This window comes from Pipistrellus hanaki (genome assembly GCF_964339955.1).
Source record: "Pipistrellus hanaki genome assembly, chromosome: 11".
NCBI lineage: Eukaryota > Metazoa > Chordata > Mammalia > Chiroptera > Vespertilionidae > Pipistrellus > Pipistrellus hanaki.
This window is the reverse complement of record NC_140513.1, coordinates 4299032-4315273: the sequence shown is the minus strand read 5'-3', so window position 1 is coordinate 4315273 and position 16242 is coordinate 4299032. Positions and strand designations below refer to the sequence as shown.

Below are 16242 nucleotides of genomic sequence, written 5' to 3'. Positions count from 1 at the left end.
ATTATGTCCTTGCTTTCCCCAATAACAGGAAAGCATAAAGTAGGATAAATATATAATCACACTTGTTTTTTTGTTAATCCCCACCCAAGGATATTTCCATGTTTGTTTTTTTTTGTTTGTTTTTTTAGAGAGTGGAAGGGAGGGGAGGAGACAGAAACATCAATGTGTGAGAGAAACTCAGTTGGTTGCCTTTCCTGCCTGTGCCCCAACCAGTGGCCTGGATCAGTCAGGATTGAGCTTGCAACCAAAGTACATGCCCTTGTGGGAATCGAACCCAAGATTCTTCAGTCCTAGGGCTGACACTCTAGCTACTGAGCCAAACCTGCTAGGAACACATTGTTTTTTAAAGCAGTGGTCGTCAACCTTTCGGACCCGTGGTTGGTGCCCGCTGTTTTAAAGGATACACTGTGATTTTCCTTCAATTGCACACTTTCAGATGAAACTCAGCCTCTCGTTGCGCAGACTCTCTGGCAGCCTAAAGAAGACCTGTACAATTGACATTTTAGTGGGACTGAGAAATCTGCTACTTTGAATAGGAAAATTCTATTGGTTATTGATGTTAAGGGCTCAGTTACTTCATAATCATTTCCTTTTCTCCATTGAATAGAGGCTGAGATAGAAAGATAGAAAAAGTGATTTAAGAAGAGATTCTATCTAATCTCCACATAATGAAATACACAGACCAGAGGGAAGGACTTTTGAATGGATTTCTCAATAATTCTTTGAGTGCCAAAGTCAGCGTTTCCTTTGAATTCTCAAAGCTCTTGTAGAATTGAAAGTGTAAACCATAGTTCTGTTCGTATTTTTGACTGATTTCATTCTTGTGTTGGTTAGGAATCCCCTGAGGGTGTGGATAGCCATTTTTTACAAACGAGTAGGATCCAGCTCGGTGTGAGGTCCTGAGAAGGGGCTGCCTTCTCAATTCATTCGTCTGCTGGGGTGTCTGAGGTTTTTTTCCCCTTCCTTCGGAGAGGAGGGGCTCATTCCATTAAATCTATTTAAACGTATTTTGGTGTCTTGTGCTGATCTCAGGGCATTCTGTCTTTACAGAAAATGGACCCAAGTGGGGTCAAAGTGCTGGAAACAGCGGAGGACATCCAGGAGAGGCGGCAGCAGGTCCTAGACAGATACCACCGCTTCAAGGAGCTCTCAACCCTGAGGCGCCAGAAGCTTGAAGATTCCTATCGATTCCAGTTTTTCCAAAGAGATGCCGAGGAGCTGGAAAAATGGATTCAAGAGAAACTTCAGATCGCGTCCGATGAGAATTATAAAGACCCAACCAACTTGCAGGTGTGTGCCATCTCCATAAGATTTGTTCCAAAACTCAAGAGCAAATGTTTTTGCCTAAAAGCTATACCAAGAAAGTGAAAGTCTTTAAAAAGCATTGAATTGTACATAAAGCAAGGTAATTTTATGGTGTAAATTGTACCTCAAAACATTAAACCTGATTTTTTTTTTTTTTTAAAGTCTTCTCATTGATTTTTGGTGAAAGACTTTAGCAAATGGAGCAATAGTGGGCTCTTACTCCCCATGTCAAAGTCATCTAAGAAGAGACACTGGTTAGGTGCCTGGCTCAGTGCTTAATTAAAAAGAGGTATTGAGAAACAGTGTATCAAATCAAATCCATCGAACAAGCTAAAAATATCATCGGCCCTGGCCGGAATTGCTCAGTTGGTTAGAGTGTCGTCTCAATACACCAACTTTGTGGCTTCGATCCTTGGTCAGGGCACACAAGAATCTACCAATGAATGCATCAAGTGGAACAATAAATAGATGTTTCTTTCTTTTTCCCTTCCTTTCTTTCTCCCTCTTTTCTTCTCTTTCTAAAATCAATATATAAAACATGGTTAAAAAATAAAATAAATATATCGTAAGTGAATGTGGATGTATTATTCAAGGATAAACACTACGTTGTGAGAAGACTGTGAGTGTGTTTCTGTATCTTTGGAAGGGATTGGATATCCTCATAATGGCTCCTTTCCAGATGCACAGTAACATTAGGTTATTTGTTATTTGTAGCATCTTGTTATCTCAGTGGCCAAGCTTTCCAGGTCCATATAGATGCAGTCAGAGTTTTTGGGGAATTGAGCAGGTAGGGGGATGGGTGCAGTGCTGAGTGAGGTGTCCATGATTAGAGGGGATGGGACTCAGGAGGGGAGGAGTTTTGGAGGGTAACAACAGAAGGATCAGTGCTGAGTGGTTGCATCTATGGCTCACTTGTGGTCTGCTAACAGGGCAAGCTGCAGAAGCATCAAGCCTTTGAAGCTGAGGTGCAGGCCAACTCAGGAGCCATCATTAAGCTGGACGAGACTGGAAACCTGATGATCTCAGAGGGCCATTTTGCATCGGAAACCATAAGGGTGAGTAAGAGCAGTACCTGCATCCTGCCTTTGTAATATGATTCAGTATGGATGCAAACAAGTGAGGGATATTCTTTTTGTGAAACAAATTAGAGTGTGGTTATACTTCAAAGAGGTTTGTGTAAATTAAACTATTAACATTTACAGTTGGTAATTAGACGGGAGAGCATATTGGTGAGTTTAGGGTTTAGGACACAAAGATAAATGGGATTAATCTCTGACACTATAAAGAAAGTTTTCTATTGACAAGCCTGCTCTTGGGGTCTTGGGGGTTACCGAGGGCTAGTCAGCAAGCCAATTAAAGGCCCAGCTGTAAAGAATGACTTGGCACCTGTCAGTCAGTGCCCAAGCGATACCACCAACTCTGAAGCAGAAGTCCTCAGACTCACGGTCAGGCTCGTTGGAGTTGGGGCCAGTTCACTGGAGTTGGGGCAATAATTGATCTTTCTCTGCTTTGTCTGACAAGCCTCTTTAGATTGATTTATTTCATATCTGTCTTCATGTTTTGTCCTTTGTCACCCAAAGTCCCTTTCTGTAAGGGACCAGCCTTTTCAGTTCTTTACCTGTCAAGGCCATCCGGAAAGCTAAATGAAAGCTTAGGCCCAGCTAGAACTGCTTCATCCTCCACGTTCCTGACACCCATCCTGGAGGTCTCATTCCCTTAGGTTCCCGTCTAGTGGTTTTCAATAATGAATACTTGTCTCTCCTACTCTGATATACTCTGCACTCTCATAGTGAAGCCCTCAAGTTAGCCCTAAGCTTATTATTAATAAATTAGTGGTAATGATTATAAAGAGGAAATAAATTTTAAATTCGATGTGATATTATTTAATCACATTTAACCTATTTGGCTTATGTAATATGTGTCTCTGCAATTAAATACAAATATTTATCCTCCATTCTCCTACTACTTTGTACAGCTTATAGCAAATGAAATCAGCATGCCCGTTTCCTTCATAGAAGTTGTTTGCCCAGAATGCAAGGGGCTACTCTGTAATAGTGGTTCAACCAGGCAGCAGAGGAGAATGTAATCTGGGGAAGGGGGAGGCCCAACCCAGCCTCACTTCATTCAGGCCTGTTAGGAGGTACCCCCTTCCCTGGTCAGTGATCTTATTAAAGCAACATTTAAAAGTGCTATTAGCTACCATTTGTTGAGTTGCTATTAATAGGTATTTATGTTCAAACATCTTGCTGGGAATTTTATATATGTGATTTCTCACCTTCACTGCAATCTAGCAAGGCAGCCATTATACGCATAGTACAGAGGGCCAGAAGCTGAAGCTCGGACAAGTTGCCCTTATTCGTACAGTTAATAGGTGACAGAGCTGGAATTTCAGTCCATTCTCTTTCTCTCATCACAAGTATTTATTTTTCCAACTGTATTTCGTTTCTGTACTTTCCTTAGTGTTTCCCCCTGATCTGTCTCTCCAGTTTCCCCTCTGTCACCTGGCTGTGCTACCGCAGAGCAGCCCATTCACTGGAGAACAGCCTCTGTCGGCTGCTCACTCACACTCCTGTTGAGAACGCTACCCGAGTCAGAACCGGGATCTCTCCTCCACGCTGTCAGCTTTCCGAGCGTTTATTAAGTGCCCCGCCTCTGCCCACGCACGCTCTCAAACCACAGTCACCCGTGAAGCTGGGCGCCCTCTGACCTGCAATATTTACAAGACCAGACACCAGCGATGGGAATGTTGTTGCAGGCGTAGGACAGGCCTGGTCCTGGTCTTCATGAGGGTGTGAGAATGAAATTTGTGAGAAATGGTTGCCCCTTGAGGATGGGCTTTCTCTAGCTTTCTGTGGCCTCTCTCTAATTTGAGCGAAGGGCTCTCCATCTTTCATCTTTGCTTTCACGCTCACAGTTCCCATGTTGGTCCTGACCGAGTGATTTATCTGGTCCGGTAACTCAGTAACTTAGTGGCAGAGGAGGTGGTGGGGGGCGGAGGCTGTGTGTGTCCTGGATAACCTGTCTGTCACTGGTTTAGACTTTCACACCGTACCGGACGGCTTGGCGCCCCATAGTCACCGCCACCCACATCGGGTCCCACATCCGAGTAGGTGGAGTATTGAGTTGCTGTGGGTTGCCTTTCCCTTGCCTTGGAATGCCTTTCACTTCCTTCCCAGTGATGGTTCCGGTTTTAACCATCCATGGGGAAGTGACAGTAGTGATGGAGGTGACCTGTGTGAACATTATTTTATTCCCACTGCTTTCTCCTTTCAAATGAAACAGAACTTGTTTCTAAGAGAATCCACCCATGTTGACTCTCCCATGACTTTCAAGTTTTGAGTTGGCTGGGAGTGGCATCTCAACAGTGGGTGGATCCCAAACTTCTCTTCTGTTAGCATTTAAAACTTTTGTGTTGTTTACTTGTGTTTGTCATTGTTACACGGAAACTCCCAGTATCTTGGGTAGGCATAATCAGCGTATTGCGATTGGATTAGAATATGAGAATGCATCGCCTAAGCTTGAACGGATCACCAATTTCCCCCAGTTCTTGGCAAGTCCTTCCTGGGGCTGTGCTATGAGAACCCAAAGATGCTGGGAAGTGAATATGTTTGGGCCTGTGCTGCCACTTGGGTAAATTTGAAATAAATCTAACCTGAAATGTATTGTACCACAAATTATCTCTCTTCACAGAAGCTCCAAAACCTTTTCTGCCAAGAATCCTTTTTGATAGCTCATTACGAGTTAGAACCCCATCTTTTCTACTTTTATACCAAGATTGTCCTGTGCCTCATAATTATTACTTGGGCCTCATAATTATTACTTGGGCCTCATAATTATTTCTTTGCATTTGTGCTGTCTATTGGACCTCTTGTTTTCCCCGTCACCTTTATGAATTCAGAATACGTTCTTCAGTAATTTCTTTTTTTTAAAAAAATATTTTTTTATTGGTTTTTCAAAGAGAGGGATAGAGAGTTAGAAACATTAATGAGAGAAAGACATCGATCAGCTGCCTCTTGCACACCCCCCACTAGGGATGTGCCTGCAACCAAGGTACATGCCCTTGACCGGAATCGAACTGGGACCTTTCAGTCCGCAGGCCGACGCTCTATCCACTGAGCCAAACCGGTTTCGGCGTTCTTCAGTAATTTCTGCTGAGGCTCCATGTTAAATCCTCATCTTTCTTTCCCTGTTAAGTCTCCGGACCTAGGATCCCATTTGGTAATTTAGTAATAATAACTAGTAACATTAATTACTTACAAATAATATAAAATCAATCATTTTCTTTTTTACTTTTTAAAAAACTGTGTTTTGCTGATTTTTGAGAGAGAGGAATGGAGAGGGATAATGAAAAAGAAACATTGATCGGATGCCTCCTGCATACCCTGCAACCTGAGCATGGAACTGGGAATGGAACCAGTGACCTCTTCGTTTATGAGTGGATGCTCAACCACTGAGCCATAATGGCTAGGCTAAAATCAATAATTGGTTATAATAATAATTCCCTTGAAGTAAACTAGAATAAATGTACCCATGAAAGGTCAGTACTTTAAGACCCACCTAACCACTGTGAAGTGTTTGCTTTTTCCTGTTCTCACTTAAGCTTATGATTCCTCTCAGCTTACGGATTATCTTTTTAAAGACTTGTTCGGAGCTTCGTGAGTTTCTGACTTGGTGGAACTCCAAAAGCTGTCTCCCGTGGGAACGGTTGTAATGGGTGGGGTTGAATTTCCACCTCCAGACGCGTTTGCTGGAGCTGCACCGCCAGTGGGAGCTGCTTTTGGAGAAGATGCGGGAGAAAGGCGTCAAACTGCTGCAGGCCCAGAAGCTGGTGCAGTATCTGCGCGAGTGCGAGGACGTGATGGACTGGATCAACGACAAGGTGTGTTTGGAGAAGGAGGTTTGCTAAGTCAGTCTTGTGGAAAGAAAGGGAAGGGACTCCCCTGATCTGCATCCCAGGCCAGGGTTAGCGGGAGGGGTGAGTGGGATGGCTGTATCTCCAGCTGCTGTCCGTGTTCTCTGTAACTGAAACTTGGAGTCGCTGAGACCGAAATGCTGTCCTCTCAGTGCCTTAGCTAGGAGAGGAACAAACACACACCTCACAGAAAACTGTCCGCTACAGCTAACAGCCCAGCCCAGTGTGCCCGTTTCATAAGTTCTGGGACTGCTGTTTCCCAGTGCTGGCTGGTGACTCTGGCTCTGTTGTGGTCCCTGAACAGGAAGCAATCGTGACTTCTGAGGAGCTGGGCCAGGACCTGGAGCACGTGGAGGTTTTACAGAAGAAGTTTGAGGAGTTTCAGACAGACATGGCCGCCCACGAAGAAAGAGTTAATGAAGTGAACCAGTTTGCTGCCAAACTCATCCAGGTAAGAGCTGTCTAATGTTCCAGAACCTTATGATGGCCAGTCCCTGATTTCTGAGTGAGCAAGTTCTGGTACATGTCTTAAGTTTTGTTCAGACCCAAGTGAGGTGGCAGTACTTAACACTCCTGAATTAGAGAATGGTTTTTAACTCGTGGCGTGGGCAAGAAGGGCAGAGTTCATTTGATCTGTTGCCTCCACTCACGTTCAGGTAGGGCTTGGAAGCTTTTATTGGGGTGCTGAGCTGGGCAAGGAGCTTCTCAGACAGGGGTGTGGGGTGAATGCTTCTTAGATTGGCACCTGGAACGAATAGGCTCCCCAAGTAGCTGGCACCGCTAGGGGGCGTGGCAGCCTTTCCCATACCTGCGTGCAGCCCTGTGAGCAGCATCCTCATCTCATCTCTCACTGCAGGGCTCAGAGGGATCCAGTGACATCAGGTATTAGGAGCTAGGCCAATTCTGCTCTTACGAGATTTGATTTGGGGGATACACATTTTAAATGTATGCATCTGTCAGGCCTGGCACCGAGTCCCTTTCTGGTTAGTGATGAAGTGGAAGAAGAGCTGGCATTCCTCAGACATACTCACCCTTCCAGGGACAGAGGTGCTAACCCGAACCCTGGGCCAGCCCACAGCCATGCTCAGAGGAGCACCAGGCCAAGCCCTAGAATCTCACAAATGGACCCCAGAACCCTGAAATGCTTCACCTTATTATTGACATGTTACATTTATTAAAACAAAAACGTTGTGGATGGGAGAGGGTACTTTTAGATAAATATCTCGTCTGAAGTCAGGAACAAAGCTGGAAAACCATGCTTATGGGCAGATGCTGATCAGTCTCTTGCCCGTTTAAACACATTTGACCAGGTGGGCGAGACGGGGTGTGGATGAGGGTTTCCCCCAAGTTGGAGCTGCAGTGGTTGCTCACATCCAGGCTCTGGTGCTGAGGACATAACCGCTTCACAGACACAGCACCCCCCTCCCAGGGTGAGCGCGTGCTCCCTCCTAGAGGAGGGATAGCAGCTCTTTCGGAGTGAGCTTCACTTCATTCCACCGAGAAGACCAGAATGTCTTCAGAGGAGGGGAGTTTGCTGAAGCAGATCCCTCAGGGCGCGCCCCGGGGACCAGCTGGGGAGCCAGAGGCAGCGGGCCAAGGAGCTTCCTTGTTCTCCTCCTTGTTCAGGAGCAGCACCCGGAGGAGGAGCTGATCAAGACTAAGCAAGACGAGGTGAACGCAGCCTGGCAGCGGCTGAAGGGGCTGGCTCTTCAGAGACAGGGGAAGCTGTTTGGGGCAGCTGAGGTTCAGCGCTTTAACAGGTACCACTCAGGGGGGCTTCAGGGACCAGGCCTCTACTCGAAGGGGTCAGGTACATGGCATGTGCCATGAGAGGTCGGAGTGACTGGGTCTTGGCCCAGTGTCTGTTCCCGGTTCCTCACAGACCTGCGTCAGGATTAACGGGGGCCTTTGTCCCGCAGGGATGTGGATGAGACTATCAGCTGGATTAAGGAAAAGGAACAGTTAATGGCCTCCGATGACTTCGGCCGAGACCTGGCCAGTGTTCAGGCTCTGCTTCGGAAGCATGAAGGTTTGGAGAGAGATCTGGCTGCGTTAGAGGATAAGGTGGGTTTTTAAAGCAGCTGATTCTGTTATGTCACCAGGGGTCGGGAGAGCAGTCTGACAGAGTGTGTTTCTAGGTCAAAGCCCTGTGTGCTGAGGCTGACCGCCTGCAGCAGACCCACCCGCTGAGCGCCACTCAGATTCAAGTAAAGCGAGAAGAGCTGATCACAAACTGGGAGCAGATCCGCACTCTGGCGGCGGAGAGACATGCGCGGCTCAACGACTCGTACAGGTAGAAATGCCTCCCAGTGCTCAGCATTCCTAACCGCGGGGCTTTAGAGGAAAGGAAGAGAGGAAGGCAGGTTAAGGGGACGTTCATGCTGAGAGAGATCCTAGATGGCCTGTGCTTCCTCTACTAAGAAAACGCAGGTCACCTTTTTCTTTTTTTCTTTTTTTCAAAAAATATATTTTATTGATTTTTTACAGAGAGGAAGAGGGATAGAGTTAGAAACATCGATGAGAGAGAATCATTGATCAGCTGCCTCTTGCACACCCCTACTGGGGATGTGCCCGCAACCAAGTTACATGCCCTTGACCGGAATCGAACCCGGGACCTTTCAGTCCGTGGGCCATAGGTTATCTTTTTCTACCTGCATCGTATTTGTTTGGAGGCTGACGGCTTTATCTAGCATGTATGAGTGTGTACACATACGGTAATACTTACAACTTCAGAAATACCTTTTTCCATCCTGTGTCACTGTGTGATAACCAGCAGTCTTTAGCAGTGTGAGCACCACGTGAAACACCCTGTTAAAATTGAGTAAATCTAGGGTTGGAAACGGAAGGAATGCTTCTGACTTACTAAACGGTTGAACTTGGGAAAGACAAGGAAATTGAAATTAACAGACAAGACTGCGGAATCGAGTGGTGGGCGGGGCCTAAGTTTCAGAGGACTGACTTTGGCCTTGTCTTGTTTTCCTTTGGATTGAAAGAATCCATGTTTCCCAGGACAAGGATTCGTATGGTGTGTTAGACGTTTGAGAGGATAGAACTCGGAGCTGTTTTCCATCCTGGAGCTCCGCTGGGCACATCTCACGACTTACCTTTGGCTCTGTCTAGGCTGCAGCGCTTCCTGGCGGACTTCCGGGACCTCACCAGCTGGGTGACTGAGATGAAAGCGCTCATTAATGCAGATGAACTTGCTAACGACGTGGCCGGGGCCGAAGCCCTTCTGGATAGGCACCAGGAGCACAAGGTAGCAAGGTTTTCCCGAATAAAGAAATGAGCATATAATGCATTGGTGTAGCACTGGTAGTCATTGCAGTTGAAACTTTGTTCATGGCAACACCCCCACCAGGTACCAAAGTCATGGTAAAAATGCGTTTGGCATAAGGAAGACAAATAGGCCAGAGGATCAGAAGACAGAGCTCAGGCTCTGGGAATGTATGGAAATTGACCGAGGCGGCCTGAAAGCCAGCAGGAGAAGTACTTCTTACTAAGTGGTGCGCTTCGGTGTGACAGCCCAGGCTGGCATTGGGAAATCTGGCCTTATCTTCCATCCTCTTCATTCCAGATGTGATATTCTGATTTGTTAGGGTTATTTGAAGTTCAGCAACTTGTTTTTCTTTTACAAGATCTGGGCACAAATTGTGCTTTTGTCCTCTGTAGGGTGAAATTGATGCTCATGAAGACAGCTTTAAGTCTGCAGATGAATCTGGACAGGCCCTGCTTGCTGCTGGTCATTACGCCTCCGATGAAGTGAGGGAGAAGGTAAGAGAGCAGAAAAGGCTCCTAAAAGTCTCTGAGAACTGTTACCCATCCTTAAATACCAAGACCTGGCATTCACCGTGGGTCGTGAGCAAACTGACAGGGATTCACCTGGGAGTTAAGGAGCAGCTTCTTTATTGAAAAAGATGTACGTATAGTAGCGTGAATGAACAGAGAAAGTTTCATTTATTTGGGCCGTAATGTGACATGTTTCCTACTTAAAGAAGACTTTGGAGAAACTTGAGTCCGCATTGTAGCTAGAGCCAAGGGGGAGCACACTTTTATCAAATCAATGGATCTATCTATTTATTTATTTATTTATTTTTATTTTTTTTAAAAATATATTTTATTCATTTTTACAGAGAGGAAGGGAGAGAGTTAGAGAGCTAGAAACGTCGATGAGAGAGAAACATCGACCAGTTGCCTCCTGCACACCCCCCACCGGGGATGTGCCCGCAACCAAAGTACATGCCCTTGACCGGAATCGAACCCGGGACCTCTCAGTCCACAGACCGACGCTCTACCGCTGAGCCAAACCGGTTTCGGCCAATGGATCTATTTAATTCAAAGTGTCTGAGTATAGAGTTGTCTGAGGAAGAAACCCACTTTATTGTCATTAACTTTGGAGCCTAAAAACTCTGCCTAGGGCATTCATGATTTATTTAACATTTTATAGAGTCCCTACTCAAATGACATTTCTCAACTGAGAGTCCCTGCTCCATTTTATACTGCCTCACTTCAATTTTGAATTTTTAGAATTTTTAAAAGCGTTTGAGTCAAATGGATAACATATGCCAGGGAGCAAGATCTCAAATACTCCTCCTGCCTCGCTTTTTCTGCTGTCTGGAGTTTCCACAGCATTTTTGCTGAAAATCATTTGTGATAATGTGGTGGTAAATTGTAGACTAATTAAAACAGGACCGCCCCTCTTACGTTCAGCATACAAGAGTTCATGTGATTTGTTGTGACTTGCCTGGCTCAGTGGATGTGATTCTCCTTTTCTGTTTGAGTGGGGGGCGTCAGGACTGACTTGTCTCCCCATCCCTGTCCTTGTCCTGTCCCTGCCCCCACAAATCTCCCCCTCCATCTCCTTCCTCCCCTCACCCCCGTGTGCTCTTCTTCCAGCTGGCCATTCTCTCTGAGGAGCGAGCCGCCCTGCTGGAGCTGTGGGAGCTGCGCAGGCAGCAGTACGAGCAGTGCATGGACCTGCAGCTCTTCTACCGCGACACCGAGCAGGTGGACAACTGGATGAGCAAGCAAGAGGTAACGTGTTACTGGAGGAAGTCTTTGTTTCTGTTTGTCTGCTTCTCAGATAGTTAGCCTTTTTTTAATGATTAAAGTGTGAATAGCATATTGTCGTTACAGATTACTGTGGCCGGGACCTGTGCTAAATGCTTTCTGTGGATGGATGTGTTATTTTTCCCTCGTCCCTGCCCCTCAGACCATTAGCTTGATTCTGTAGGAAGTCACTACCATTTCAGTTAGAATGCATTGAAGGGGGGCACTGAGCCAGCTTCTGTCACCTCAGGCCCTCAGAAAGGCCCTGGTTTTTCAGATGAGTGTGATGGTGTGAGATTGTTTTTTACTAAGGGGGAGCTTTCCCCCTTAGTACTTAACATTATGCGTAATCTAAATCTAATTGAAGCAAGAAAAGCTTTTTCTTTCTTTTTTCTTTTTTTAAGTGTTCGTAGAATGTGGGACAAGGATTTCATGCTGTCGTTGGATCAAACTGGAAGGGCTCTGGGCTTTCCGGAACAGATCCCAGAAGTTTATTAGCCAGGAATTGCTTTCCTTCCTTTGGCATTTTGGCCAGAGCATCCTTGCTTTCCAGCCTTAAGACGGAAGGAACAGGCGCTGTTCTGAACACCTTGTTTGCTGTTTCAGGCTTTCCTGCTGAACGAGGACTTGGGGGACTCCTTGGACAGCGTGGAGGCGCTTCTCAAGAAGCATGAGGACTTTGAGAAATCCCTCAGTGCCCAGGAGGAAAAGATCACAGTAAGACCCGTCTTGTCCTCGGTGCCTTCACACCGCCCTTGGGATGAGCCTGCAGGCTCCTGTTTGTCTGAAAGGCGCTGAGCAGGCGGATGAGGGTGTGAGTGAAGGGCACGCCTGTGGGTGCTGACAATCTCAGGGCGATGACGATACACCATCGGAGGGAGCCAGCACAGCGTGATCGAATGAAAGCATTTTCCTGACATAAGCCTCCAGGTTGGGGCTTACCTTTTACCAAAGGCAGTTAAGAATAATACAAGGGGGAAAAGAAGGTCAGACTGTCTTTACCGTTAGCAGCAGATTTTAGAAGGAGGAATTGGAAGGCTGTTAACTTGTATCTGACGCAGGTCAGATCACGCTGCAGCTGAGTCTCCAACCTTGCAGGAGCCAGCATTGCATTGTTACATCTGAGTAGTAACACCAGGCACCAGCTCAGGAGTTCAGGGATGAATGTTGTCTGAAAGCCTTGACCTGTGGGAAGTGTTCTGTGACCTGTTCAGTGGTTACTTTTCTCTGGAGGCCAAGCTACAGAATATCCCTTTACCAGCGAGGAACTCTTCTTCCTTCCTAGGCACTAGATGAATTTGCAACCAAGCTAATTCAGAACAACCACTACGCCATGGAAGATGTGGCTACTCGCCGAGATGCTGTAAGCTCCTGGGTTCTTGATGCGTCATCCTTTCCCTTCACGGATGTCCCTCTAAGACAGATGGGTTAGCTCTCGGGCTGGGTGTTTCGGGGGCAGTAAGAACTGGGGTTTCACGAGATCCTTGTCTTCCAGCTGCTGAGCCGCCGCAATGCCCTTCACGAGAGAGCCATGTATCGCCGGGCCCAGCTGGCCGATTCCTTCCACTTGCAGCAGTTTTTCCGGGATTCCGATGAGCTCAAGAGCTGGGTCAACGAGAAGATGAAAACGGCCACAGATGAAGCTTATAAAGTAATGTGCTCTTAGCATTGCCATGTGGCACTTGGTTTGTGAGCTGAATTGAACACAGATTTACAAATAAATTGTAGTTAAAAGAAATAGGGAATTCTAAAACCAGCCCACACTATTTAATGTAAGCTGGCTGTTTTATACATCCTCTCTTACAGAGATGAGTATGAAGCTAATGCAAAGTAATATACTCACGTTCAAGATGGAACCCGCTTCTTTTCTTTCATTGGCAGGACCCATCCAACCTACAAGGAAAAGTCCAGAAGCATCAGGCTTTTGAGGCTGAGCTCTCGGCAAACCAGAGCCGCATTGATGCCCTGGAGAAAGCAGGGCAGAAACTGATTGACGTCAACCACTATGCCAAGGAGGAAGTGGCGGCTCGAATGAACGAGGTCATCAGCTTGTGGAAGAAGCTGCTGGAGGCCACTGAGCTGAAAGGTACGGAGTCACTAGATGGTGGTAGGGATGTGTGGGGAGTTGATTATTCCTTCGTAGTTAGAGTCTTAGGGACATAACCACCTGGGAAGGGGAGGTGGATGGCCCTGGGCTTGGGGCTGTTTCCCCGTAGGACTGACTGCCTTGGACTCTTGAAGCCTTGCTAATTTGGTAAATGTGGTTAAGCATGCTGGTTGGTGGGGAGCCTGAGTGAGAAGTGGGTGATTTGCCAACCGGCCATGACTGAATTGGGCCTTATCACTAAAGATCAAAGTTCACCTGTGAGCCAGACAATAATTTTCAATCCTAAAAATGCTCAAGGGCTTCTGTCTCCTCAGGATTACATTACTTTTTTTTTTTTTTTATCAAACAAAACAATTGTTTAATTGCTATGACTGAGGTTTAGGCATAAGTGTAAGAATAAGGGGAGAAGTTATTTCAACAGAGGCTATTAGAAAAAATGTCATGGTAGAAATAATATATAAATCATTCACTGAAAGGCAGAAAAGAAATACAATGGAAGGAGCCAATATAAAGTTAACCTTTTTTAAGTGGATTACATTATTTTTAAGCAACTTCCAAGTCAGTACGTGGAGGTTGAGCAGAGTTGCATTTCTTTGCTTCACTTTTGTGACAGAGGTGAGAGTCACTGCAGTCCTGGTCAGGTCCCTCACTAAGGTGCCATTGTCGTGAGCAGTACAGGGGTGGGCAACAGAAGGTTATGTTACCAGCCATCATTACCCAAACGATAAATTACAAGTAAGGATATGAAATACAATAACAATAGTAATAATGATAACAAGAACTAGAAATAAATAATATAATTATTAATAATTCATAACACAAGAATAAACTTTCCCATACTCACAACTGTAAGCCTACTTTAACCACCCCTGTGTTGCCTTTTTGACTAGGAATAAAGCTCCGTGAGGCTAACCAGCAGCAGCAGTTTAACCGCAACGTTGAGGACATTGAACTGTGGCTGTATGAAGTGGAAGGCCACTTGGCTTCCGACGACTACGGCAAAGACCTTACGAACGTCCAGAACCTGCAGAAGAAGCACGCCCTGCTGGAGGCGGATGTGGCCGCCCACCAGGTAGAGTGCGGGCACTGCTGGGCCAGTGAACACAGAGTGGGTCGCCTGAAGGATGCAGTAATTCAGGACCAGGCTGGTTTGGGGAGGGATGAAATGTATTAATTTTCTTACCTAACCCCCCACGTGCTGCATGTGCTCCGGCTCCATCAGCCATCTCCCTCGGAGCTGTCTGGGAGCCCGGCACGCGGGAAACAGGTGGCAGAAGGAATGCTCTTGGGGTGGGAAAGGCAGTGGCGTTCGCTTTTCTTTGTGTCGTTCAAACCACACCGGAGTGATAAGCCAGCCTGGTAATAAGGTTGCTCAGCTCTGGTCCAGGCTTTCCACACTGCCCTTTGCCATTCCCAGGATCGGATTGACGGCATCACCATTCAGGCCCGCCAGTTCCAGGACGCTGGCCATTTTGATGCTGAAAACATCAAGAAGAAGCAGGAAGCCCTCGTGGCTCGCTATGAGGCGCTCAAGGAGCCCATGATCGCCCGGAAGCAGAAGCTGGCAGATTCTCTGCGTTTGCAGCAGCTCTTCCGTGATGTGGAGGATGAGGAGACGTGGATTCGAGAGAAAGAGCCCATTGCTGCGTCCACCAACAGAGGTCAGTCTGCCTCCATCGGAGAGGAGTCCCCTTCTGGCCCCAGGGGGATGCTGGTCAGAATGAGCAAGGTCAAGTTAAAGTGCACTGGAACCAGGGGGAGCCACAGTGACATTAATGCTGGCTTTTCTCTGATGGCGGGCATGACGGGAGGGTGATTTCTTCTGCTTTTAGGCAAAGATTTGATTGGAGTCCAGAATCTGCTAAAGAAACACCAAGCCCTGCAAGCAGAAATTGCTGGACATGAACCCCGCATCAAGGCAGTTACCCAGAAGGGGAATGCCATGGTGGAGGAAGGTGAGTGGTTGTCATATAGGAAAGCAGCTTTGCTTTTGTTCTCTTAAAAAAAAAAAATTTTTTTTTAATTGATTTCAGAGAGAAAGGGAGAGGGAGAGAGATCCCCCTACTGGGGATTGAGCCCACAGTCCAGGTCTGTGCCCTTGACTGGAATCAAACCTGAGACCCTTCAGTCTATAGGTCAACGTTCTATCCACTGAGCCAGACCAGCTAGGGCCTGCTTTTGTTCCTCTTATCCTCTCTCTCTGATGGTTCAGTGCATGGGTTTGAGACAGGCTGGGCTGTGGGTTGAAGACTATCTCCATCCTTTTCTAACTATTTGACCTTGACTAGACCTTAACCTTTCTGAGCCAGGGTCTCAGTGACAACTCTGGAAACGCTGTTGTTTATTTATGAGGAGGCAAAAAGGAGCAAACCTGTGAAAGGGTTGGAATCCGGGCTGCTCATGAATTTGGAAATAGTGACAGAAGGGAGCACACAGGCCTGTTTTTGTCCTGCAGCATGTCAAGTGCTTTTCTCTGTCTTCTCCCCCTCCCCCCACACCTTACTCCCCGCCCCCCAGGCCATTTTGCTGCGGAGGACGTGAAGGCCAAGCTCCATGAACTGAACCAGAAGTGGGAGTCCCTCAAATCCAAAGCGTCGCAGCGGCGGCAGGACCTGGAGGACTCGCTGCAGGCCCAGCAGTACTTTGCCGACGCCAACGAGGCCGAGTCCTGGATGCGGGAGAAGGAGCCCATTGTGGGCAGCACGGACTACGGGAAGGACGAGGACTCCGCCGAGGTGACCGGGTCGGGGAACAGAGTGCTCCTGGGGATCCTGCCCCAGGGCTCAGGCTGGGTGACCAGCGGGGAAGGTGCAGCGTCATGATTGGTTGTGTTTCTAAGGCATCTCAGGGTCTCTGCTTTTTATGATGGAAA

The 16242-nt window shown here is 46.9% G+C and overlaps 1 protein-coding gene across 6 annotated transcripts in view; it reads left to right on the top strand.

Moving 5' to 3' along the window:
• SPTAN1 (spectrin alpha, non-erythrocytic 1) overlaps nt 1–16242 on the top strand; it is a 57913-nt gene that overhangs the window by 8890 nt on the left and 32781 nt on the right. For all 6 annotated transcript variants that reach the window (XM_084899880.1, XM_084899877.1, XM_084899881.1 and 3 more), the window contains 18 exons: nt 1051–1290; nt 2235–2360; nt 6044–6184; nt 6522–6668; nt 7844–7977; nt 8137–8281; nt 8356–8510; nt 9338–9473; nt 9887–9988; nt 11111–11248; nt 11870–11980; nt 12549–12626; nt 12759–12914; nt 13145–13349; nt 14261–14442; nt 14788–15031; nt 15203–15325; nt 15888–16105. In XM_084899880.1, coding sequence (XP_084756006.1) covers nt 1054–1290; nt 2235–2360; nt 6044–6184; nt 6522–6668; nt 7844–7977; nt 8137–8281; nt 8356–8510; nt 9338–9473; nt 9887–9988; nt 11111–11248; nt 11870–11980; nt 12549–12626; nt 12759–12914; nt 13145–13349; nt 14261–14442; nt 14788–15031; nt 15203–15325; nt 15888–16105 — 2778 coding nt within the window. In that variant the 5' untranslated portion in view covers nt 1051–1053. The remainder of the gene's footprint in view (nt 1–1050; nt 1291–2234; nt 2361–6043; nt 6185–6521; nt 6669–7843; nt 7978–8136; nt 8282–8355; nt 8511–9337; nt 9474–9886; nt 9989–11110; nt 11249–11869; nt 11981–12548; nt 12627–12758; nt 12915–13144; nt 13350–14260; nt 14443–14787; nt 15032–15202; nt 15326–15887; nt 16106–16242) is intronic.